Source organism: Herpailurus yagouaroundi, unplaced genomic scaffold (assembly GCF_014898765.1).
Source record: "Herpailurus yagouaroundi ecotype Mexico unplaced genomic scaffold, PumYag 189, whole genome shotgun sequence".
NCBI lineage: Eukaryota > Metazoa > Chordata > Mammalia > Carnivora > Felidae > Herpailurus > Herpailurus yagouaroundi.
In genome coordinates, this window is record NW_024412420.1 from 2,929,700 (window position 1) to 2,955,016 (window position 25,317).

General features: G+C 36.0%; 1 protein-coding gene across 2 annotated transcripts in view; it reads right to left on the reverse strand.

Moving 5' to 3' along the window:
• Positions 1-1,003: 1,003 nt before the first annotated feature.
• Positions 1,004-25,317, reverse strand: part of GDPD1 (glycerophosphodiester phosphodiesterase domain containing 1) — a 51,204-nt gene continuing 26,890 nt past the window's right edge. The window contains exons 4-10 of one of the 2 annotated variants that reach the window (XM_040496969.1): positions 23,789-23,834; positions 16,567-16,685; positions 15,980-16,069; positions 10,139-10,272; positions 4,021-4,080; positions 2,769-2,820; positions 1,004-2,337 (exon numbers count right to left, since the gene is read on the reverse strand). In XM_040496969.1, the coding sequence (XP_040352903.1) occupies positions 2,215-2,337; positions 2,769-2,820; positions 4,021-4,080; positions 10,139-10,272; positions 15,980-16,069; positions 16,567-16,685; positions 23,789-23,834 (624 nt within the window). In that variant the 3' untranslated portion in view covers positions 1,004-2,214. Of the gene's footprint in view, positions 2,338-2,768; positions 2,821-3,536; positions 3,684-3,771; positions 3,891-4,020; positions 4,081-10,138; positions 10,273-15,979; positions 16,070-16,566; positions 16,686-23,788; positions 23,835-25,317 lie in introns of those variants that run through there. The other variant, XR_005797437.1, reaches the window with a different exon arrangement.

Below are 25,317 nucleotides of genomic sequence, written 5' to 3' on the forward strand. Positions count from 1 at the left end.
GGCTCAGTCAGTTGAACGTCCGACTTCAGCTCAGGTCATGATCTAGCGGTCTGTGAGTTCGAGCCCCGCGTCAAGCTCTGTGCTGACAGCTCAGAGCCTGGAGACTGCTTCGGATTCTGTGTCTCCCTCTCTCTCTGCCCCTCCCCAGCTCATGCTCTGTCTCTCTGTCTCTCTCTCTGTCAGAAAGAAACAATAAAATAAATAAATAAATAAATAAATAAATAAATATTTAAAAATAAATAAATAATGAATAAAATAAACATTAAAAAAGAATTAAATAAATATAAATAAATAGGTAGGTAGATAAATAAATAAATAAAATGTGATGCTCCAATCAGAAAAGCAGTATTGAGATGTTATAATGAATACAAACTCTCTTATTATAGAGACTATATATATTAAGTGAATTAAGGTCACCTTGACTATAAAATTAGCAAACTTTTTTTTTTTTAAAGTAAACTCTACCCCCAACATGGGGCTTGAACTCACAACCCTGAGATCAAGAGTCACATGCTTTACCAACTAAGCCAACCAGGTACCCCCAAATTAGCAAACTTTTAAAACATAACTTTCTAAACATCTTTACCATATTGGGTACTTTATCTTCTACTGGTTGACACAAAATATATGCTCTCCCTATAAAATGAGCTGCTCGGAATCATGACGAAGCAAAATTCAGAACGAAAAAATAACAAAAAGAATCATATCTAAACAATCAAAATGATCCCTAGCAACCATAACCATAAATTATAGTGAGCACAAGTAAAAATGACTGATTTATTGGATTACCTGCCCAAGTTATTGTTCAAATGCCAAGAAGCAACTTTTTACCATAGAGTGTTTCCGTATTTTCTTTTGTTTTCCTTATTCTAGAGAGAAATATCAGGTGTGTTTACTCATATTATCAATTTATCACTTCATTAAATTCTGCCCCCCCAGAACCTATAAAATCTATAAAGCATATTTAGAATTACAACTGCAAAAAAGCAATGAAGAACGCTTATTTTGTTCTTGTAAAATTTTATTCCAGTTTAAACAAAAAAGCAAAATGTTATTTATGTCATCCAGAGACTGATGGGAGTATAATCATCCTTCATAGCTGCTGACAACTCCAAATGAGAGATGTAATCTAGGTAAAAGGCCCTTATTATTCCAGATTATATTTACCTCCCAAAGAGGTCATGAAAATCAGTCAAAAAGATTAGAAACAGATTTACATGAAGTCATATCAGAAAAGCTGAGAAAGTGATGCCTAATGCTTTGAGAAATTGTTTCCACTTAATATTCAGAAGACTAAATCCTTAAAGGTCAGGAACAGGTGGTTTACACCATAAGTATTAAATCAGTGATGTGTACTTTCATCAGTTTTATAGGTTTATTAAGATTCAAGATGTTATTTAAAATCTAGATGTAGGATCAAACAGTTAGTCATTGCCAAAAAATGGAAAATTTACACTTCTTTAGAGGAAACATAAATATATGACTATTTGGATCTTGTCTTAATTTACATTTAATAATTCCCATTTTAATGGTTACCAAAAAGAAAGGACATGGTAGCGCTGCTACACTGAAGAAGATTCCGAGATTCCATTAACAACAGCAGCCAAGAAGTTTAATTGTCTACAGTTTTTACTTCTGATCAAGTAATAAAATTTCAGTTCTTTGAGTTTGCCTTCTGTTAACAATGGACAGCTTGTCAAATAGCTATATCACTGATTTCTAAGCTCTCCTCCCACTGTATTTTCTTTCCTCTTTATTCAAGATGTACCTGGAAATAATGAGACAACTCAGAATAGCTGTAGTGGCCTTCAGTAATTTTGCTTTACTAATTAGTTGATCTTATTCCAGTGAAGGCTAATGTCAAATTTATCCAAAAGTCTTTGATTTTGGAATTACTTATAATAGTAGAACAATGCATCATATACAGAACTCTTGATCAATAATCTTCTACTTCCAACTCATAACCAGTTATCTTTCTAAACAAACTATTTACAAATGTAAAATATGTAATATTGTTTAAAATAAATATACAATATATAGTTTCTACATTCTCAGACAAGCTTAAAAATGAGGTAATAAAAACTTAACTGATTAAACCTTTACCATTCTGGAAATGGCTTAGGGAAATGATGGCAAACTTGTTTTTTTGTTTTTTTGTTTTTTTTCCTTAGGTCTCTTCAGGTTTTCTTTGAATGCTTCTGAGTACCTCCTTTTCTATGCTGAAAAATTATGTAAAAAATCCTTAAGTTTTGTTGGATAGTCTGTCATCACCCCAGTTGCTCCCAAATCAAAAGCTCGTTTGTATTCTTGTTCTTCATTTAATACCCAAATATACACCTGAAAATTAGAAGCGTGAGAAGTATGAGAAGAAATGTTAAAATAGAAAATTATTTTTATAATAGCATTTATACACTACAATCTCAGCAGACCTAGAAACAACCTATTAAACCTGTAATTTTAAAAAGTTATTGAACCCTTTAAAAAATTTTACTTTACTCATTAAATATATACTGTCCCACCCTTTAGCTTCAGCTAATCTCACCTATATACATAAGTGGACTCCAGTTATTAAAATGCCAATGCTTTCTTGTTAAACATAAGGCAGAGCTTAAGGTTTTCATATGTGAACCAGTAAAGCAGCAGCAGCAGCAGCAGCAGCAGCAGCAGAGCTGGGCCCAAATTAAGTCAGTTAAAAGTTCCTGTCCTTTACACTTGTGTTACACTGATGAGACATATTGTTTCCAAAATGCATCATTCCAGAAACTTACCTGAATGCCTCTGGCAGTGAGGTGGTCAAACAAGGCTTTTCTCATTAGTAAGCTAGAAAAGAAAAGCAGAACAAATTTAGTTATTTCTTAGTTCTAATGAAAGACCATAATTAGTCTTTAGAACTAAAATAGCCTAACATTTAGAATTTATAATTCTGATTTAAAGCAATGGCCTCAAGTAATAACTACTGTGGATATATTCATGTCCTAACTGCTGGATCTCCTTTCACTGTTGGCTGCTTGCTGGTGGACAACCAGAACCTCCTTTCTATTCTTTCTGTAACTAGATCCTCAGGAGACCCATTCTTATTGAAGCCGCTTAGGAGAGAAGAGGCTTCTTCACTTTCCCTGTTGACACCATAATGAGAGTCAGAAAGAGCTTGGAAGTCTGTTTCTAACTTTCCAAGTTAAAACAAGGTAGAGAATTTGGGCCAAGTTCTATAATATCATAATTTATTTCCATAATGGATTGGTCTTTCATGTGCAATCTTAGAAACCTAATGTTCCTTATTTACACTATATATACTGTATATATATCATTTTTTAGAGTTTGAAATAATTGACTTAAAAGTAAACTTTTAGAATACAAATCACTTGAGCATGATGGGAATGAACTATATGGGAAAGTTATACATATTATTTCTACTCTGTTTATGTCTATTAGAATGATTAAATAACAGAAACTAAACATAACAGCAACATTGTGGTATTTATCTAAAATTAAACTCAACATGTCTTAGAAATTAAAGTATCTTTTTTGAAGTAGATGCTCACCCTACAGGTGGGGCTTCCTTTCTGCTATTAAACGTTGGCGCAGATTTTTCTGGAGAAATGTGCCAGTAGTCAATGTATACTTTTACCTATACTGTATTGCTATACACTTCTTTCACCACATCTTTCTTTGACTGCAGGTTACTGAAAACAGCAAACAGGTGGAAGAGAGTGGTTATATATACCAGCTCTATATACTAACTAGCTAGATCACCCTAAGCTAATCATTTACCTTTGGGTAGGAGGGCACTCAGTTTTCTCTTGAAGCTGGCTGAAACTGTCTCTCAAGATTCCTCTTACAGTTTTGCGGCTGGTAGTTAAAGTAGTTCTAAATGATTCATATACATCCACCTATGGAGTAGGTGCTCAATATGTCCTTGTTACAAATCATATGCAGAAAGCTTGCTCTAAGTTATAAACATAGGACGTAATACATATAGCTAAAGCAATAACTTGTATATCAAGAAACTAAAATTCTTACATATCAGAAAGCCAGATGAGAAACTTTTGACTTCTGGACATAGTGTGTGGTTCTTTTAGCCTGAAGCAAAATAAAATTTGAAACATACATTAGAAACACAGGAAGGTATCAGTGTGATAAAATAAAATGAGTCCAAAAACAAACACAGTGCCTTGAACTTAGTATGTGCTCAAAAAAATTTTATAAAAAAAAACACAACAAACCAAAAGTAAATTAAAATAAAGCCCATTTGGGTCTCTGTTTCTATTGATTTCAAGCTTTTTTTTTTGCTACCACTACTGAAAGGTAAAATAATAATAATAATAATAATAACAATAATAATAAAATTTATCTTTCCAGACTGTGCGTGCCTAAGCTCATGTGTCTTCTCTATTTTGGTGAAGCGTCTTTCTCTCATTTTGCTATAACTGAGTACATGATAGATTTAGTATATGTACTGTCAAAGCAAGCACACATAGTATATAGTAGATGTAAACATACAATCAAACTTTACTACAAATTAAAAGACATATGGGGTAAAAATGAGACTAAAAAGACCCTGAAAGCATGTTTTTTCTTCCCCTTTCAATATTTGAAGACCTGGGCCCTGTTCTTCTCTTTTTTTTTTTTAGTTTTTATTTAGTTTCCAGTTAGTTAACATACAGTGTAATATTAGTTTTCAGGTGTACAATAGTGATTCAACAACTCCACATATCACCCAGTGCTCATCACAACAAGTGCTCTTTAATCCCCATCACCTATTTAACCCATCCCTCCCTACCATCCTCCCTTCTGGTAACCATCAATTTGTTCTCTATAGTTAAGAATCTGTTTCTTGGTTTGTCTCTCTTTTTTTTCCCTTTGTTTGTTTTGTTTCTTTTTTCCCCCTCAAATGTTTAAATATTTATTTATTTTTGAAAGAGAGAGAGAGAGAGAGGGCATGAGTGGGGTAGGGGCAGAGAGTGAGGGAGAGAGAGAAACCCAAGCAGATTCCCCACTGTCAGCACAGAGCTGGATGTAGGGCTCAAACTTACGAACCATGAGATCATAACCTGAGCCGAAATCAAGAGTCAATCGCTTAACCAACTGGGCCACCCAGGTGCCCTGTTTGTTTTATTTCTTAAATTCCACATATGAGTGAAATCATATGGTATTTGTCTTTCTCTGATGGACTTTTTTCACTTAGCATAATAGTAATATGTCACCTTCTTTATCCATTCATCAGTGTATGGACATTTGGGCTGTTTTCCATAATTTGGCTATTGTAGATAACGCTGCTATCAATGTCAGGGTGCGTGTATGTCTTTGAATTAGTATTTTTGTATTCGCTGGGTAAATACCTAGTAGTATGATTGCTGGATCACAGGGTAGTTCTATTTTTAATTTTTTGAGGAATCTCCATAATGTTTACCACAGTGGCTTCACCAGTTTGCATTCCCACCAATAGTGCATGAAGGTTAGCTCCTTTCTCCACATCCTCACCAACACCTGTTGTTCCCTGAGATTTTATTTTAGCCATTCTGAAGGGTGTGAGGTGATATCTCATTGTAGTTTTGATTTTCATTTCCTTGATGATAATTGATGATGACCATCTTTTTTTTAAATTTTTAAATTTTTTTTAAATTTACCTCCAAATTAGTTAGGCATATAGTGCAAAAATGATTTCAGGAATAGATTCCTTAGTGCCCCTTACCCATTTAGCCCATCTGCCCTCCCACAACCCCTCCAGTAACCCTTAGTTTGTTCTCCATATTTATGAGTCTCTTCTGTTTTGTCCCCCTCCTTGTTTTTATATTATTTTTGTTTCCCTTCACTTATGTTTATCTATTTTGTCTCTTAAAGTCCTCATATGAGTGAAGTCATATGATTTTTGTCTTTCTCTGACTGACTAATTTCACTTAGCATAATACCCTCCAGTTCCATCCCCATAGTTGCAAATGGCAAGATTTCATTCTTTTTGATTGCCAAGTAATACTCCATTGTGTGTGTGTGTGTGTGTGTGTGTGTGTGTGTGTCTGTGTGTGTGTCTGTGTGTGTGTGTGTATATATATATCACATCTTCTTTATTCGTTCATCCATCGATGGACACTTGGGCTCTTTCCATACTTTGGCTACTGTTGATAGAGCTGCTGTAAACATGGATGGGGGTGCATGTGTTCCTTCAAAACAGCATACCTGTATCCCTTGGATAAATGTCTAGTCATGCAATTGCTGGGTCGTAGGATAGTTCTATTTTTAGTTTTTCGAGGAACCTCCATGCTGTTTTCCAGAGTGGCTGCACCAGCTTGCATTCCCATCGAGCATCTTTTTCATGTGTCTGTTGGCTGTCTGTATGTCTCCTATGAAAAATTTCTATTTATGTCTTCTGCCTATTTTTTAATTGGATTATTCATTTTGGGGGTGCTGCATTTTATAAGTTCTTTATAGATTTTGGATACTAACCCTTTATCAGATCGGTCATTTGCAAATATTTCCTCCCATTCTGTAAACTGCCTTTTAGTTTTGCTAATTGCTTCCTTCACAGTGCAAAAACTTTTATTTTGATGAAGTCTCAATAGTTTATTTTTGTTTTTGTTTCCCTTGCCTCAGGAGACATATCTAGAAAGAAATTGTTATGGCCAATGTCAAAGAAGTTACTGCCTGTGTTCTCTTCTAGAATTTTTATGGTTTCAGGTTTCACATTTAGGTGTAAAAACCCTTTTGAATTTATTTTTTGTGTATGGTGTAAGACAGTGGTCCAGTTTCATTCTTTTGCATGTTGCTATCCAGTTTTCCCAGCACCATTTGTTGAAGAGACATCTTTTTTTCCCTTTGGATATTCTTTCCTGCTTTGTCAACCATTAATTGACCATATACATGTAGGTTCATTTCTGGATTTTTTATTCTGTTCCATTGATTCATGTGTCTATTTCTGTGCCAGTACCATACTGTTTTGATTACTATAGCTTTGTAATATAACTTGAAGTCCAGAATTGTGATGCCTCCAGCTTTGTTTTTCTTTTTCAAGGTTGCTTTGACTATTGCGGGTCTTTTGTGGTTCCATAGAAATTTCAGGTTTGTTTGTTTTAGCTCTATGAAAAATGCTGTTGGTATTTTGATAGGGATTACATTAAATGTATTGATCGCTTTGGATAGTATAAGCATTTTAACAATATTTGTTCTTCCAATCCTTGAGCCTAGGATGTCTTTCCATTTGTTTGTGTCCTCTTCAATTTGTTTCACCAGTGTTTATAGTTTTCAGAATACAGGTCTTTCACCTCTTTGGTTAGATTTGTTTCTAGGTACCTAACTGGTTTTGGGGCAATTATAAATGGGATTGATTCCTTAACTTCTCTTTCTGTTGCTTCATTATTGGTGTATAGAAATGCAACAGATTTCTGTACATTGATTTTGTATCCTGTGACTTTGCTGAATTCATTTATCAATTCTAGCAATTTTTTGGTGGAGTCTTTCAGCTTTTCTATATAGAGTATCATGTGATCTGCAAATAGTGAAAGTTTTACTTCTTCCTTACCAGTTTTATTTCCTTTTGTTGTCCGATTCCTTCCAGTACTATGTTGAATAAAAGTGGCAAAAGTTCACATGCCTGTGTTATTCCTGACCATAAAGGAAAAGCTCTCAGTTTTTCCTCATTTAGGATGATATTAGCTGTGGGTTTTTCATATATGGCCTTTATTATGTTGAGGTATGTTCCCTCTAAACCTTTGTTGAGGGTTTTTATTAAGAATGGATGTTGTACTTTGTTAAATGCTTTTTCCATCTATTGAAATGATCATATGATTCTTATCCTTTCTTTTATTAATGTGATGTATCACATTGTTTGATTTGCGAATATTGAATGTAGGTCCTGTTTTTTTCAATTATCTTTTCTACTGAAAAAGTGTACTTGACCTTTAGACCTACACTGAGTTCCTTCTTCAATTTCCTCAATGCCTAGAGCAGCACAACTACCTGTATCATTAATTTGGCATTGTGCCCATAGCAAATCTCTGGTTAGCGTCTCTCTACTATGAAGACTTCCCAGCTTCTAAGTTTAACAGCACACAGTGATTTTCATTCTCCCCAGATCTTCACTTCTTGTTTCCTTTTTAACTCCTCCTGACTATACTGTTAGAATGTTTGAGTCTCCACACTTAAATTCACTTTTTTCTTTCTCTCTGAATTCAGTTTTTATTAGAAGCTCTCCAAATAAAATCCTCTTTTCTTTAACTCTAGCCTAGGTGGGAAGAACTTGTTGCAGTTTTAGGAATCTCTGTTTTTTAGTATCTCAAACATTAATCAGCTCATTAAACAAATTATTATGTTGTCTTAGAAAGCACCCACTGTCATCCATCAAAGAAAAATTAAAACACACACACACACACACACACACACACACACACACACACACACAATATTCTACTTTGTCTTAACCCACAATTAGTTTTTAGAGAAAAGATTAATTCTATGAGTTTGTTCATATGTCTGTATTTCAGTAATATCTACTTCTAAAAGGAGCATGTGCACATAATTTAGAGAGCACAATAGTTCATGCCAGGCCAGAGGAAAACCTAAGTACTTTAGGAATAAATGGTTAGGAATCATTTTAATCCAGCAAATTAAAATGGTTTCTTTGTAGGCAAGAAGTGGTTTCTGTTTTGTCTGATAAATAGCTACAAAGACTGCCCAAAAATATAACTGGGAACAGATAAAATAAACATGCTCATCACAAAGAAACTCAAATTGGAAAACAAGCATGAAACATAGATGCTAAATACAAAGGTACCAACCAAACTGTTTTTCTTACCAGTATTTCCCAATCACTGTTGCACTAATGTTCAGTTTGACTTTTTAAAGTTCTGTTTGGGGATGAAAAAAGTTTCCATGCAGGTGAGATCACATTTAATTTTTTTTTTTTTTAAGTAATCTCTAGGCCAAATGTGGGGCTCAAACTCACAATCCTGAGATCAAGAGTTGCATGCTCTACTGACTGAGCCAGCCAGGTATCCCAGGTGACATCACATTTAAATGATCTCCCCAGGAGTTCCAAATTCCTTTGTCATGACTCTGATTATTAGAAATTTACAGCTAGAAATCACATTCTATTGGTGCAGGATTATGAGATGAAGCTGTCTTTCTCTGATACTGATGATAAAGATAATGGAACAATAAAAGCTATCATTTATTAAGTGCTTATTATCTGCCAGGAGGTGCTAAGTGTTTTACGTATTTTTATCTTTAAAGTAAATGAGTGCGTGAAAAGCAAGGCTTTGTACCCAGGAGAAAGATTATGTAAATATAGAAGTATCTATTATAAACAAACACTATCCTTTTCTTTCTCCTATTTCCCAGAGGTTTTTTTGGTTGTTGTTATGGTGGTAGTAGTTGTTTTTCTCCCTCAGTGTATTAATACTAATGGTGAATTTGGAGTTTAATGGAATTTCCACTTCCTATTGTGATGAAGTATAAATACATTAGGGAAGTTGGAGGGCAATTGCTATTATAGGTTAACATAAAAGCTTCAACAATTAAGCTCAATTCTTTGTATCTGACTTCTGGGTACACAGGCCCATAAAGTTATTGATACCTGAAAAGGGTCCAGATTAAATATTTATAATCCTAAATTGTTCATTTTAGAAAAATATGTCTTAATTATTTCAAAAGGCATTATTAATATAGGCCAGTTTATCAAACATGTAAATAACTACAGCAGTCTATTCTTTTTTTTTTTTTTTGAGATTTTATTTTTTAAAGTAATCTCCATACCCAATGTGGAACTCAAACTTACAATACCAATATCAAGAGTCACATGCTTAGGGCACCTGGGTGGCTCAGTTGGTTGAGACTGTGATCTCAGGTCGTGATCTTGCGGTTTGTGAGTTTGAGCCCCGAATTCGGCTCATTACTATCAGTGCAGAACGTGCTTCAGATCCTCTCTCCTCTTCTCTCTCTGCCCCTCCCCCACTCATGCTCACTCTTGCTCTCTCTCTCTCTCAAAAATAAATAAAACATTAAAAAACAAAAAAGAGTCACCCGCTCTGCCAACTGAGCCAGCCAGGTGCCCCTACAGCAATCTTTTATTTCACTGATATTGATATTAATGAGCCTTGATCTTAGTCCCCCTATAATGATAATTGATGCAAACAGAGTAACCACTTACTTCAATATGATAGAAGGCATTGGGATTTCAAAAAACTGTTCTCGAATGGGCACAAAGGGCAAGAGACCAGTGAAGAACAGGCCAAGAATGAGCAGAACACGTTGTAGACTGAAGAGTATAGGAATATCTGAATTCTAAAAGACACAAACAATATGTTACTTTACAACTGCTCAATAAAGAAGATTATTTCACATCCTCAAAATTTCCAAGACTGTATCTGGACACTTGTTAAAAGTACTCCCTGAGTTATCAATATCCATCTCTAAACACACCACATTTAAAAATAGTTAGTCCTTGGGCGCCTGGGTGGCGCAGTCGGTTAAGCGTCCGACTTCAGCCAGGTCATGATCTCGCGGTCCGTGAGTTCGAGCCCCGCGTCGGGCTCTGGGCTGATGGCTCAGAGCCTGGAGCCTGTTTCCGATTCTCTGTCTCCCTCTCTCTCTGCCCCTCCCCCGTTCATGCTCTGTCTCTCTCTGTCCCAAAAATAAATAAACGTTGAAAAAAAAAATTAAAAAAAAAAAAAAAAATAGTTAGTCCTTGACAAATGGGTTAGATCTATCTTGGAGCCCTATACCATCAACTGATGATATTAAAGTTTCTCTATTCCCTAATGTCTGCGTTTGCAACACCACTTCTGTCTGTTGGTGACAGTACTTATTATTAGAGATTAAACACACTGAATCTAACAGAACAAGATAAAGAAATGAAAATATGAAACATTCAGTAACCTTACTTCCAGTTAAAAAATATGTAACTGAAGATCAACATATATTCATATATATCTATATATAGATATATATGTATTCTTATCTATAGATATAGTTATACATTATTTAAGTAAGATATGACATTGATATGAATATCTATAGATAAAATATATTAGCACTGTTGCAAATATGTCATCTTTCAGTTACATTATTGATCAAATATAGTTAAGATTTTGTAAGCTAGTCCAAGAATCAAGCCATCATTTTAGGTTTCTACTGGAAAATATGTTCAAGATCTCAAAACTCTTAGAATGTAAGCTTCATATAGATATGCACTCTTTTTATCTTGCAAAACTGAAACTCTATGCCTAGCATACAATTCCCCATATCCTCCTCTCCCTAGCCCCTCCTATATTTGTCTTTAAAACATAGAAATTATGGTAGAGTTGATTTTTTCTATACAAAAATAATATATTGAAAAAGTTATGCAAAAAAGTAATTTATTTTATTATTTCATTTTATTTTTTAGCAGGCTATACACCAGTACAGAGCTCAATGCGGTACTTGAACTCACGACCCTGAGATCAAGACCTGAACTGAGATCAAGTTGGATACTTAACCTACTGAGCCACCCAAGTGCCCCACAAGTAATTTATTTTACATATTAGCTTTAAATTACTCACTTCTTTATTTAAAAAAAAATAGAATAAAAGAGAATAAATAAGTTTGAGCATTTCTTCTCTCTCTGTTCATATGTCTCTCTGTAATATTTTAGACTTATTTATATACAGGTGTTTCAGCTGTAACACAATGTACAAGTCCCTGAAAAACTTGATTTCTGCAAATTCATGCACTGAAAATAACAGAGCTTATGGGAAAAATAGGGCTAGGAGCTGACCCTCAAAACTTACACAACTTTGGACCCAGAGAACTAAAAAAAATAATTGGTATTTCTGGGAGCCATGCAAGGCTGCTGGTGGTGGGAGAGGGTGGGGTTTGGTATGCTGGCACACCACTGACATAACAGCTGGTGCCACTATGTATCTTCTAAATTAGAATATCTGGAGATCTTGCCATTTGTGACAACATGGATGGACTGAGAGGGTATTACATGAAGTGAAATAAGTTAGACAGAGAAAGACAAATACCGTATGATTTCCCTTACATGTGGAATCTAAAAAACAAAATGAATAAACAAACAAAAAGCAGAAACAGACCCATAAATACAGACAACAAACTGGTGGTTGCCAGAGGGGAGGAGAGTGGGAGAAATGTGTGAAGAGAAGTAAGAGATACAGGCTTCCAGCTATGGAATGAACAGCTCATGGGGATAAAAGATACAGCATAGGGAGTGGAGTCAGTGGTATTGTAATAGTGTTACATGGTTGACAGATGGTGGCTACACTTGTGGTGAGCACAGCATAAAGTACTGATTTGTCCAGTCACTGTGTTGTACGCCTGAAACTAATATAACATTATGTCAACTATATTTGAACAAAATAAATAGAATTTAGGGAATGGGACCTAAGTATTAGTATCTTTATTTAGGATTTAGGATTCCAACATCCAGCCAACTTTAAGAACCACTGCATTCAGTGGGGCACCTGGGTGGCTCAGTTGGGTAAGCATCTGACTTCAGCTCAGGTCATGACCTCACGGTTCGTGAGTTAGAGTACACTTGGGTGAACTGGTGCCCTGCATCGGGTAAACACGAGCCCCGCCTTGGGTAAGTTCCACTTTCTCTCTCTCTCTCTGCCCCTCGTGGGATTCTCTTTCTCCCTCTCTCTCAACACCCTCGTTCACTTATGCCCTTTCTCTCTCAAAAAAGAAAAAAAAAATTCTCTCTCTCTCTCTACCCCTCTCCCCTCCCCACGCGCTCCCTCTCTCTCTCAAAAAACAAAACAAAACAAACAAAAGAACCACTGCATTAAGTTAGAATGAATTAAAAGCCATTAAGTGGAGGGGCACCTGGGTGGCTCAGTCGGTTAAGCGGCCGACTTCAGCTCAGGTCATGATCTCGCGGTTTGTGAGTTCAAGCCCCGCGTCGGGCCCAGTGCTGACAGCTCAGAGCCTGGAGCCTGTTTCAGAATCTGTGTCTCCCTCTCTCTGACCCTCCCCCGTTCATGCTCTGTCTCTCTCTGTCTCAAAAATAAATAAACGTTTAAAAAAAATTTTTTTTTAAATAAAAAAATTAAAAAAAATAAAAGCCATTAAATGGAAATAAGCTCTACATGTTTTCCTCTTACCACGGTGTGCTGCTTTTTTTTTTTTTTTTATATTTTTAGTTGCTAGCATTTGGGAATTAAAGGACTAATGTAAAATTCTTATAAATCGTATTTTAAGAATTGTAAAAGAGGGGTGCCTGGGTAGCTTAGTCGGTCAAGCTTCCGACTTGGGCTCAGGTCATGGTCTCATGGCTTGTGAGTTTGAGCCCCACATTGGGCTCTGTGCTGACAGCTCAGAGCCTGGAGCCTGCTTTGGATTCTGTGTCTCCCTCTCTCTTTGCCCCTCCCCCGCTCACACTCTGTCTCTCTCTCTCTTTCTCAAAAATAAATAAACATTAATTAAAAAAAAAAGAATTGTAAAAGATGTATGACTTAATTATATGGTATGTTCATGATATGAATGACAAATATTTTGAGACATGTTTACTATGATGTCTGAAAATGACTGCTGGAAGTTTGGAGTTTTTAAATTCTAAAATGACAGAAAGCCAGAGGCTTCTAAAAAAAATTGGTGAATCAAAGGAAAAGTTCTATAATTCTGGGTCAAAAGTGGACTTTTTATTTCAAAATAATAGATTCACAGGAAGTTGAGTCTCATGTGCCCTTAGCCCAGCTTCCTCAAATGGTAACATTTGACATAACAGTAGTATAATATCATTATACTGGTATATCATTTAGACCATAGACCTTATGCAGTTTTCACCTTTTTTAAAATCTCCATTCACTTGTGCATGTGTTTGGTTTAGTGCAGTTTTAACAATGTACTGATTCGTGTAACCACCACCACAGTCAAAAGCCAGAGCAGCTCCATCACAAATGAGAACTCCCTCCTGCTGCCTCTCTGTATTTGCCCCCAGTCCCTGTCCCCTGACAGCCATTTATCTGCTCTGTGTGTATAGTTTTGAGAATGTTACATAAATGGAATCATACAGTATGCAGCCTTTTTGTTTTGGTTTGGTTTTTGTTTCTTTAGGTTTTTATTTTAATTTCAATTCCAGACAGTTAACATACAGTGTTATATATGTGAGTTTCAGGTGTGCAATGTAGGTGATTCCAGTATGTAACCTTTTGAGGTTCATTTTTTCCAAGTGAAATGACATCAAGGATGAGGGCAGCCCAAGTTGTTGCATGTATCAGTAGTTCCTTTCCCTTTATGGCTGAATAGTATTACATCATGTTTAGCCATCTACCCACTGAAGGTCATTTTGGTTGGTTTCTAGTACTTTGCTATTATAAATAAAGCTGCTATAAACATTCATAGACAGGTTTTTTGTGCACAAGTTTTCACTTTTCTGAGATAAACGTCCAAGAGTGAGATTGCTGGTTAATATGGTAAGTGTATGTTTAGTTTGGGTACACTATCCAACTAATTAAGAGAGTGGTTGTCGTATTTTACATTCCCACTAACAATGTAGGAGAGATCCAGCTTCTCCAAATCTTCTTCAACATTTGCTGTTATCACTATTTTTTATTTTAAGAATTTTTAAAAATTTTTATTTATTTATTTTGAGAGAGAGAGAGAGCACACATGAGCAGGGAAGGCGCAGAGAGACAGGGAAAGAGAGAATCCCAGACAGGTTCTGTGCTGTCAGAGCTTAATCTCATGAACTGTGAAATCATGACCTGAGCCAAAACCAAGAGTCAGAGACGTAACCAACTGAGCCATTCAGGCGCTCCTATTTTTTATTTAAAAATTTTTTGAGTGGCTTAGTCAGTTAAGCCTCTGACTCCTGGTTTCAGTTCATGATCTTGCAGTTCATGGGATCAAGCCCCACATCAGGCTCTGCACTGACAGCACCTCCCCTACTTGCTCTTTGTCTCAAATAAGTAAGTAAATAAATAAATAAAAATGTAAAACTTCAATAATACATTCACTTTTAATGACATGTGAAAATACCATTAGACAATGATGAATTATGGAAAAATATTAGTCCTAAATTCTCAGGAATCTGAAGCCATTTGTCCCAATGACTACTTTGTTTTCTCCTTTTGTACACAAGCTACCTTGGGATCTCAGAGAACCTGTGGCACATAAATAAAACTTACTTGCCTTAATGAGGCCTTCAACTGTACTTTTAATTGTAGTGGTGACAATTCTGGATCTATGTTTTTACCTTTTTTGTGAGGAAGGAGGGGCCTCCCCAAAGAAAACTTTGTATTTTAAATTGCTACTTATGTCACAATATTTCTTCTGCACTATCACTTGTATTTTGAAAGAGAGTCTTCAATGCTTAAGGTTTTTTAACATTTTGAATTTCATATTCTCCTAGTTATACTTGCTATAGTATATAACTATATAAGCTATACTTATAGAAGCTATAGTACAGAGCTAAACTTGCTTATAGAGGCTTAGCAACCATGTCAAGATATATCAAATTAACTTTTTATAGATATATTTTCTTTAAACAGAAAGATCTCAGTAGGTGGATGGCCCTACTTTTATATACCACCTGATAATTATGATGCTGGATTAATTTGATTAATTCTGTTTGGGAGGCAGGGAACAGAGAAGCTTGAGCTATAGAGTTGAATGACTAAATACTTTCCTCAATTCAAAATTACACAGAAAATTTCAATAACCGAACCAAAAAAACAGACATTAAAAGATAGGAATCATATTTTGTTTCATAATGTACATAATAAAGTGTTGGCAAACAACTAATATTAGCATGTGAAAATAAATTCTGTGAGCCAGCCCAAGTACATAGAACTTAAACTGTAAGGTCCATTATTTCTATTAAATCCATTATCTCTATTAGTAAACTTCTGGTTAGGTGCCTCTACCCAGTACCATCTGTCTTTGTATGAGGCTTTGAAATAAGGTAATTTAAAAAATTATTACTGTAAGACCATGTATAGATATACAACAACAGCAAGAAAGATCTTTCTGTATCATTTTTGAAGCTTACCTCTTTGTAGCACTTTTCTACAATTTCATAACTGGCATTGCCCCACACTGTTATGTGTTCTCGTCTGTACTGCTTCACCAACTCTGAAACCTACATGTGAAAATTCAAAAGTTGATGCATGTGCCTATTTGTAAATCCATTTACATTATTTCACTTTACAAATGGGTTACAACTGACTCTGCTAGTGAGTCATACAAACTTTTGGACGAATATATGAATCCAGATTATTTTATAAAATATAAGCAATTACTTACATTTTACCATTATATGATTTATCTAAGAGAGTACCACTATTTAGTCATTTGATATAAACTACCAACAAAGCAAGTTAAATCTGAAGAAGTTAATTGCCAGAACAATTGGTTCTCAGGAGCTCACTTTTATGCATGACTGAGACAAGACCACTCACTCTGAAAATAGGCTTTCCTATAGTAAAGTGATCTCTTCTACCAGGGCATTATTTAAAACAATACTGATCCCTAGAGTATCACATTTCCTTAAATAGTAGCAATCTATGAAGTCACTTACTCTAGCCTCATTTAGTTTGTGAAATACAATACAGTCAGAAGAGGCAATGCCTTAAGTACCTTCTTAATCAGCACATTGTTGTTGACTTTGATATCGATGTTAATGGGAGTATTAGGAAAGGCCTCAAAAACTTCCTTCAGTAATGGGATTCGGTTATCTTTTCCTTCACACTGGCATGCTGAGAAAGCAAGATTTTTGAAAGTATTTTTAAAAGATAACTTTCACTTTTTTTGATGATTAGGAAAAAAAGTATTGTTTTCACAATAGTATGTATTCATAATAAGGCATTTACAAAATGATGAAAAGTATGAAGAAAGAAAAATCATTTAAAATCCAACAACTTAGATATAAGCATTGTGACCATTTTTATCCTATGCATAATTTTTTAAAGGTTTTATTTTTAAGTAATCTCTACACCCAACATGGGGCTTGAACTCACAACCCCAAGATCAAGAGTCACATGCTCTACTGACTGAACCAGCCAGGTGCCCCTTCTATGCGTAATTTAATAAGAGTTATAATAGCATACCTACAGACCTTAATCTGATCTTTTACATAAGTAAAAAAATAAATGTTGCATGTTCATACACTATATTTAGAATTATGATTTAAAATTTTTTTCATTAAACTTTTTGAAATAACTATAGATTCACTTGAAGTTATAAGAAAAATAGAGATCTGTGCACCTTTTACCCAGATCTCCCAATGATAACCTCTTGTAAAACTATACTACAATATCATAACCATGACATTGATAGTGTTAATCCACCAATCTTATTCTGTTATTTTGAGAGAGACAGAGAGGGTGCGAGCGGAGAAGGGGCAGAGAGAGACAGAGAGAATCCCAAGCAGGCTCTGTGCTGATAGCATGTGCGGCTCAATCTCAAGAAACTGAGAGATCACGACTCAAGCCGAAATCAAGAGTCGGGCACTTAACTGACTGCACCACCCAGATGCTCCTTAATTATTTTTTTTAAGTTTTATTTATTTATTTTGAGAGAGAGATAGCATGAGCAAAGGAGGGGCAGAGAGACAGGGAGAGAGAATCCCAAGCAGGCTCCGCATTGTCAGCACACAGCTCAATGCGGGGCTCAAACCTACAAACCGTGAGATCATGACCTGAGCTAAAATCAGGAGTCAGGGGGCGCCTGGGTGGCTCAGTTGGTTAAGCGTCCGACTTCGGCTCAGGTCACGATCTCGCGGTCCGTGAGTTCGAGCCCCGCGTCGGGCTCTGTGCTGACTGCTCAGAGCCTGGAGCCTGTTTCACGTTCTGTGTTCCCTCTCTCTCTGACCCTCCCCCATTCATGCTCTGTCTCTCTCTGTCTCAAAAATAAATAAACCTTAAAAAAAATTTTTTTTAAATAAATAAATAAATAAATAAAATCAGGAGTCAGAAGCTCAACCAACTGAGCTACCCAGGCGCCCTGTCCCTTAATTATTTTAACTTAACCATTCCCCCAGAAAGGTAACAGAGTTTACCACTTCCAAAATATGGCAGTTTGGCATTAGGATTATTTTGAACGTAAGGCAACTGAGATGAAACAGATATGAGAAAATCTCGGTCCTTTCCCATCTGCCTAGAAACAAGACTTAAATTTTTCCAAAACGTAATCACCAACAACCTTAGACCCTTATCAGCACCACAGGACTCCACAATACAAACTGCTGACTAGCCTTTATCTTTCCTTATTCACCTTTATATCCACCTTCCCACAATTTGCCACCCTAGAAACTCAAAATCCCTTTTGTCTTGTCATTTCTCTGAAAATGTATTGGATTTGTTTAAGATGCTATATAAACTCAAGTTCTAGCCACCTTTGAGTTACTCATCCCTGAGGTTCTCCATGACACACACATATTAATAAACTTCTGTCTTTCTCTTGTTAATCTCTCTTTTGTTACAGAGCCTTGCTGAGAACCTAGAGAGCAGAAGGGGAAAAAATGTTTCCTTCCCTATACCCTGCTAGTGGACACTGAGGTTGTTTGGAAAGTTTTGCTAAGCTATCACCACTGAAATTTTCAGAGATTGAGAATATATATATATGTTCAGGCAAGGGAAATACATGCTAATTCAGTAATAAAGAATTGTATCAATACAGCTACTCAAAGAAAATTGAGTCACAACAAAAATAAGAAGAGGATTTTTTTAATCATTTTTTACATTTCCTGAGGGTTATTTTCTTAATTTTTTCCTTAATCTCTTTTGCCTTGAATCATTTACATAATATTCTACACATGCTATATAAGTAATTTTTAAGTTTATTTATTTTTGAGAGAGACAAAGACAGCACGCAAGAGGGGGAGGGGCAGAGAGAGATGGGGTAGGGGATTAGAGACAGAGAATCCCAGGCAGGCTCTGCACTGTCAGTGTGGAGCCCAGTACATGAAATCATAACCTGAGCTGAAGTCAGACGCCCCTTTGCTATGCAAGTCTTATAAAATTTCCCCTTCCCTCTGAAACTGCAATTCCACTATCATGTGAATAACAAAATGGTAAAAGAGCTTTTATTTCATCTTTATTGTTCAAAGAAGTATATCAACAAAGTAAATTAAATCTATTCCAAAAAGTGAAAAAATTATCCATAATAAAGGCTCATATGAAAAGGCAGCATGTAAATGAGGAAAAAAAGGAAAATGTGTTACTGTTTTGTCTGTTCTGTATTCCATTCTTTTTGTCTTTTTACTACTCCTTGTAATTCAGATGGTGGGACTCTGGGTCATACTAACTAGCCTCTCAATCATTTGGCTCTGCCTCCTTGGTCACAAAAAGAGCACATGAACTTTAAGCATAACAATATGAACACAGGGAGAGGTCTCCTGAAATCCTCAGCTGGATGGATCATGTGCTTTTGATGTTGTCAGAGTCCATCCTCATGTGTAGAAGGTGTGCCTTAAGGGGGGCCTGGGATGAGCACTGGGTGTTATACATAGGGGATGAATCACTGGAATCTACTCCTGATTGCACTATATGCTAACTATCTTGGATGTAAAGTCAAATAAATAAATAAATAAATAAATAAATAAATAAATAAATAAATAAAATAGTCACGTGATTAACTGTCTATTGTAACAGTGCAAATATAGAGCATTTCTATTGCTACATTCCATTTAAACAGTACTGTTTTTTAGTTAAGTAAAATTTTTCATAGCTTGTTAAGGGTGAAAAAATTAATTTAGCAGTCAAAAGAATTGCCATGGGCATTAGCTATTCACATGAAGGTAAGGTTGCAAGGATCAACTTAGAAGTCAAACAGACAAAACTAACTTTGGAACATTATACAATAAGAATAGTATTGCATCTAATAGTGGGAGAAACAAGGAAATTAGGGGAGCCTGGGTGGTATAGTCAGTTAAGTGTCTGACTCTTGATTTCGGCTCAAGTCATTATCTCACGGTTTGTGGGTTCCAGCCCCACAATGGGCTCTGTGCTGACAGTGCAGAGTCTGCTTGGGATTCCTTCTCTCTCCCCTCTCTCTTTGCCCTTACCCCACTTGCTCTCTTTCTCTCAAAATAAATAAATAAACTTAAAAAAAAAGAAAGAAAGAAACAAGGGGATTTAAGTTACAATAATAACTAAAAAGGGGGGGGGGCACCTGGGTGGCTCAGTCAGTTAAGCATCTGACTTTGGTTCAGGTCATGATCTCATGGTCCGTGAGTTCAAGCCCCGTGTTGGGCTCTGTGCTGACAGCTCAGAGCCTGGAGCCTGCTTTGGATTCTGTGTCTCCCTCTCTCTCTGACCCTGCCCTATTCATGCTCTGTCTCTCTCTGTCTCAAAAATAAATAAACATTAAAAAAAATTTTTTTTAAACTAAAAAAAAAACGAAGTATGTTAAAGTGATGTGAAAATATTTAAATTAATGCCTCAGCTAACACAGAATATAGAAAATGAGTTGGGGAAAGAAGTTTGTCCCCAGTATTGTTCTGGGCAGAAGATAACCACCTAGGAAATACTACAAAAAGGGAAAGAGGAAAACTAGAGTGACACGCAAGGAGTAAGCGATAGGATGTGCTGGGTGACGGGATGAGTGAAGTAGCCTATTATAAGCATGCAAGAACTTTTAAAGTGATCATTCTGACCAACCTAGACTATCCAGAATGTGTATTTTCCATGAAAAAAAATCCACTTTCAAGTTAGCAGGATAGATAAGAACAAACCCTTTGGTTAACACATTTTTATATTCTTTCTTTACATTTATTTTTTAATGTAGCCTGTGGTAGACCAAAGCACCTTTACCATCTCTGGTAAAATCGTGAATCACAAAGAAAGCAAGAGGCCTAAAATCTGTATTCCTCTGAGAGTTGACAGTCTCTCTCTCTCTCTCTCTCTCTAATATTTAAAGAAAAATAAGCCAGAATTCTGAGGAGGGGAATAGGACGCACACGCACACACACAAAGGAACAACTATCTACCTAATCTGAATCAAGTACTGTATATTAGCCTAAATGCAGTAAATTTCACATGTAAGGCATTCTTAATTGTAATATGAACTGAATGTAATATGAATGAAAATTATCCTTTTTAGCTGTCTGAAACTTGAATGTACATGGCATTGCTATTAATAAGGCATTAGAAAAGACTTTTAGGGCACCTGGGTGGCTCAGTCAGTTAAGCATCTGACTCTTGATTTCAGCACAGGTCATGACCTCCCCATTTGTAAGTTTGAGCCCCACATCTGGCTCTGTGCTGACAGCACCGGAGCCTGCTTGGGATTCTCTTTCTCCCTCTCTCTGCCCCTCATTCTCTCTCTTAAAATAAATAAATAAACATTAAAAAAGAGAGAGGGGGCGTCTGGGTGGCACAGTCGGTTAAGCGTCCGACTTCAGCCAGGTCACGATCTCGCGGTCCGTGAGTTCGAGCCCCGCGTCAGGCTCTGGGCTGATGGCTCAGAGCCTGGAGCCTGTTTCCGATTCTGTGTCTCCCTCTCTCTCTGCCCCTCCCCGTTCATGCTCTGTCTCTCTCTGTCCCAAAAATAAAAAATAAAAAATAAAAAAACGTTGAAAAAACAATTTAAAAAAAAAAAATAAAAAAGAGAGAGAGAGAGAGATACTCTTTAGGAATGCCTGGGTGGCTCAGTCGGTTGAGTGTCTGACTTTGGCTCAGGTCATTATCTTGTACTTCATGAGTTCAAGCCCTGTGTGGTGCTCTGTGATGACAGCTCAAAGCCTGGAGCCTGTTTCAGTTTCTGTATCTCCCTCTCTCTCTGCACGCTTGTGCTTTATCAGTCTGTCTCTCTCTCTCAAAAAAATAAAATAAATAAAATAAATAAATATTTTTTAAAATTAAGAAAAAAAAAAAGATTTTTTTAGATGGCGAGGCCAGACAGTACAGCTGAACACTGACCTGGTTAGATGAAGGCCTAGTTTCAAGTCCTAGCTCTGTCATTTATTTGTTGTATGCCTGCCCTTAATCAAGTTAATTTACATCTTTATGCCTCGGTTTCCTTATTTATAACAGGAGGAGATAGAATTATATAGTCTCAAAGGTCACTGCATATTCAAATATTTTATGACTTTATGAGAAAGGTATATAAATAAAAACTTAAAAAAAAGAAAGAAAGGAATAAAACCTGAAAAAAAAGTAAAAACATTTTTCCCCTCAAAGGATCTTTTAATCTTCGTGAGGTTTTGCCTTTGCTCTATAAACATAAAAAAAGAAACAAAAAAACAAAACAAAACAAAACAAAACACTTCACTTACGAAATGTTTTTAACCTTCACAAATCCACAATGGACACAAATATTATAATAGCTTGGCAAGTATAATCCTATTAAATTACAAGAATGAAAAAAGTGTTTCCTCAAACCAACCCAGCTTAATGATACTTGGAAAGTAAAATCAAACCATTTTCAGATCGAAACATCCTTTAGAGATAGCTAATTTAAGCAATTTTCTGATTTTTACTTGGCTTTCTTAAATTTTCTAACCAAACGGAAATTACACTGGCCAGTTTTAAATCTAGGTCACAAAGTAGTTACATTTCTTTTTTAATATTATTATCAATAGATCCTTGACATTTAACCAACGTTTTAACTAAATGCAAGCCATTCCAGGGGCACCTGGGTGGCTCAGTCGGTTAAGCGTCCGACTTCGGCTCAGGTCATGATCTCACGGTTCGTGAGTTCGAGCCCCGCGTCATGCTCTGTGCTGACAGCTCAGCCTGGAGCCTGCTTCATGTCTAGGTCTCCCTCTCTCTCTGCCCCTCCCCTGCTGATGCTGTCTCTCAAAAATAAATAAACATTTAAAAAAAATTTTTTTTTAAATAAATGCAAGCCATTCCATACAAAGGACCATAATATGTACCATCTTGTAGTTTTACTGAGTTACATTTGAATCATTCAAAACATGAGGCTGAATTGTGATAGTGTGGGTCCCTGTACCTGCTCAGCAACCTTTATCTCCAGGTGGTCTATTTTCCACTCTAACAAAGCTAACAAACTGGGCCAAGGGACATGTTCCTTTGTGAGAAATATTCCCTCAAAAGAGAGAAAACTGCTATGCTTGTGATTAAAAAGTGACAATGACCAGGAAATGGGTGGTTTATTTGAGTAATAGAATTCTCTTTAATAATTTAATATAGGGAGCAGTGAAATGACATAAAATCAAATGTTACAGAATCAGTAATGATCTGAAAGGGGTCCTTTTCAATGTCTTTTCACTTATTGTTTTTGCTTATGATGGATTATTACTGCAAGTTATAGTAATAGTCTACAATTTGAAGCTTTAGAAATGCAAAGCATCCCTAATAGTATCTGGGTTCCTTATAATTAGTATTCAGGCTTTTTTTTTTTTTTTAAGTATACAGGCTTAAATTACCTGTACATAAATTTAAATAGAATGAGCCAGTTAAATCTCTAGCCTTTATCATCTTAGGGTCCAGATTTCAGATCTGTAGGTCTGTTTTGTTTTGTTTTGTTTTGTTTTCAACGTTTTATTTATTTTTGGGACAGAGAGAGACACAGCATGAACGGGGGAGGGGCAGAGAGAGAGGGAGACACAGAATCGGAAACAGGCTCCAGGCTCCGAGCCATCAGCCCAGAGCCCGACGCGGGGCTCGAACTCACGGACCGCGAGATCGCGACCTGGCTGAAGTCGGACGCTTAACCGACTGCGCCACCCAGGCGCCCCCAGATCTGTAGGTCTGAAAGAGTAGGTACTGAGTACAGTACTTTTAGCTGGAATTTACTATGACAAGAGAACACACATGTATATCTAATGCTCAGTATAAACAAATATCAAATACACTTTAATGTAAATGTTTAAGCTGCAAATGGGAAATATTACCTCTTTGAAATGTGACATCCAGTTTGCCAAGGTAAGGTGGGAGTTCCTTTAAAAGATATGATTTAAAAAAAAAAGTTAGCTCTCAAAATTTTAAAGTATTTAAAAAAAATTTTTAAGTATTTTGGTGTCTTACATTAAGATAAAGATATGCTTCTTCAAAAAATAAAAGAATAAAACATTACCTATGTTTACATAGGGCACTCTTTAGCAGAATATCCCAAACAGCAAATCAATCATAGAACTACTTTCTTTCACAACTTATAAGAAAAGAAATCTGTACTATTTAATACGGACCTTTTCTCAATAATAAATATACAAATATCTCAATAGATAAGTGTCAAGAATAGACAATTTTAAACAATGACAATCAAACAGAACACTCTAAACTCACAAATAAATAAATGCTAATTAAAATTAAAATTTAGGAAATTTTTGTTATAATATTCAATAATGGTAAGGGTACAGAAAAATGGGAATTCCTCTATTATCACATTTTAGAACTCTCTTGTTTTTTGTTTTTTCTTTTTTTTTGATTCTTACTTTGTTTTTAGATAAACTCTACGACCAACATGGGGCTTGAACTCATGACCCTGAGATCAAGAGTCACATGCTCCACCAACTGAGCCAGACAGGAGTCCCAGATTTTAGAATCCTTAAAACACTTTTTTTAAGTGGCATTTTATTTTATTCTTAATTAATTAAATAAAAAAAAACTTAGAACTAATTCAAATGCCCAAAAACAGAAGAGGAATGGTTAAAAATAACTCCATATCCAATCAATGGAATAACTGCAGTCATTTAAAATGCTGATGAAAAATAAGCATGGAATCTGAAAAGGCTAAATACCAAACAATTCCAACAATATGACATTCTGGAAAAGGTAAAACTATGAAGACAATAAAAAGATCAATGGTTGCCAGGGGTTGGGGGGCAGGAAGGATGAACAGGCCAAGGATTTTTAGGGCAGTGAAATTATTATGTATGATACTTGTAATAGTTGATACATATTATTATACATTAAAACGTACATGTCATTTTATGTTAAAACCTACAGAATGTACAACATTAAGAATAAACCCTACTGGGGTGCCTGTCTGGCTCAGTTCGTTAAGCGTCTGACTTCAGCTCAGGTAATGATCTCGCGGTTTGTGAGTATGAGCCCCACGTCAGGCTCTGTGCAAACAGCTCTGAGCCTAGAGCCTGCTTTGGATTCTGTGTCTCCCTCTCTCTGTCCCTCTCCCACTCAAAAATAAATAAACTCTCTCTCTTTCTCTCAAAAATAAATAAACATTAAAAAAAAAAATAAACCTACTGTTACCTATGGATTTGGGGTGACAATGATGTGTTAATGTAGGTTCATAGATTGTACCAAATGTAACACTCTGGTGCAGGATGTTGACGGGGGGCTGGGGGGAAGGGATGGCTGTACATGTACAGGTTCAGAAGTTAGTGGAAACTCTGTACTTTCTGCTCAATTTTGCTGATAACTGCTCTAAAAACTAAAGTCTATTAAATGAGAAAGCATGGAA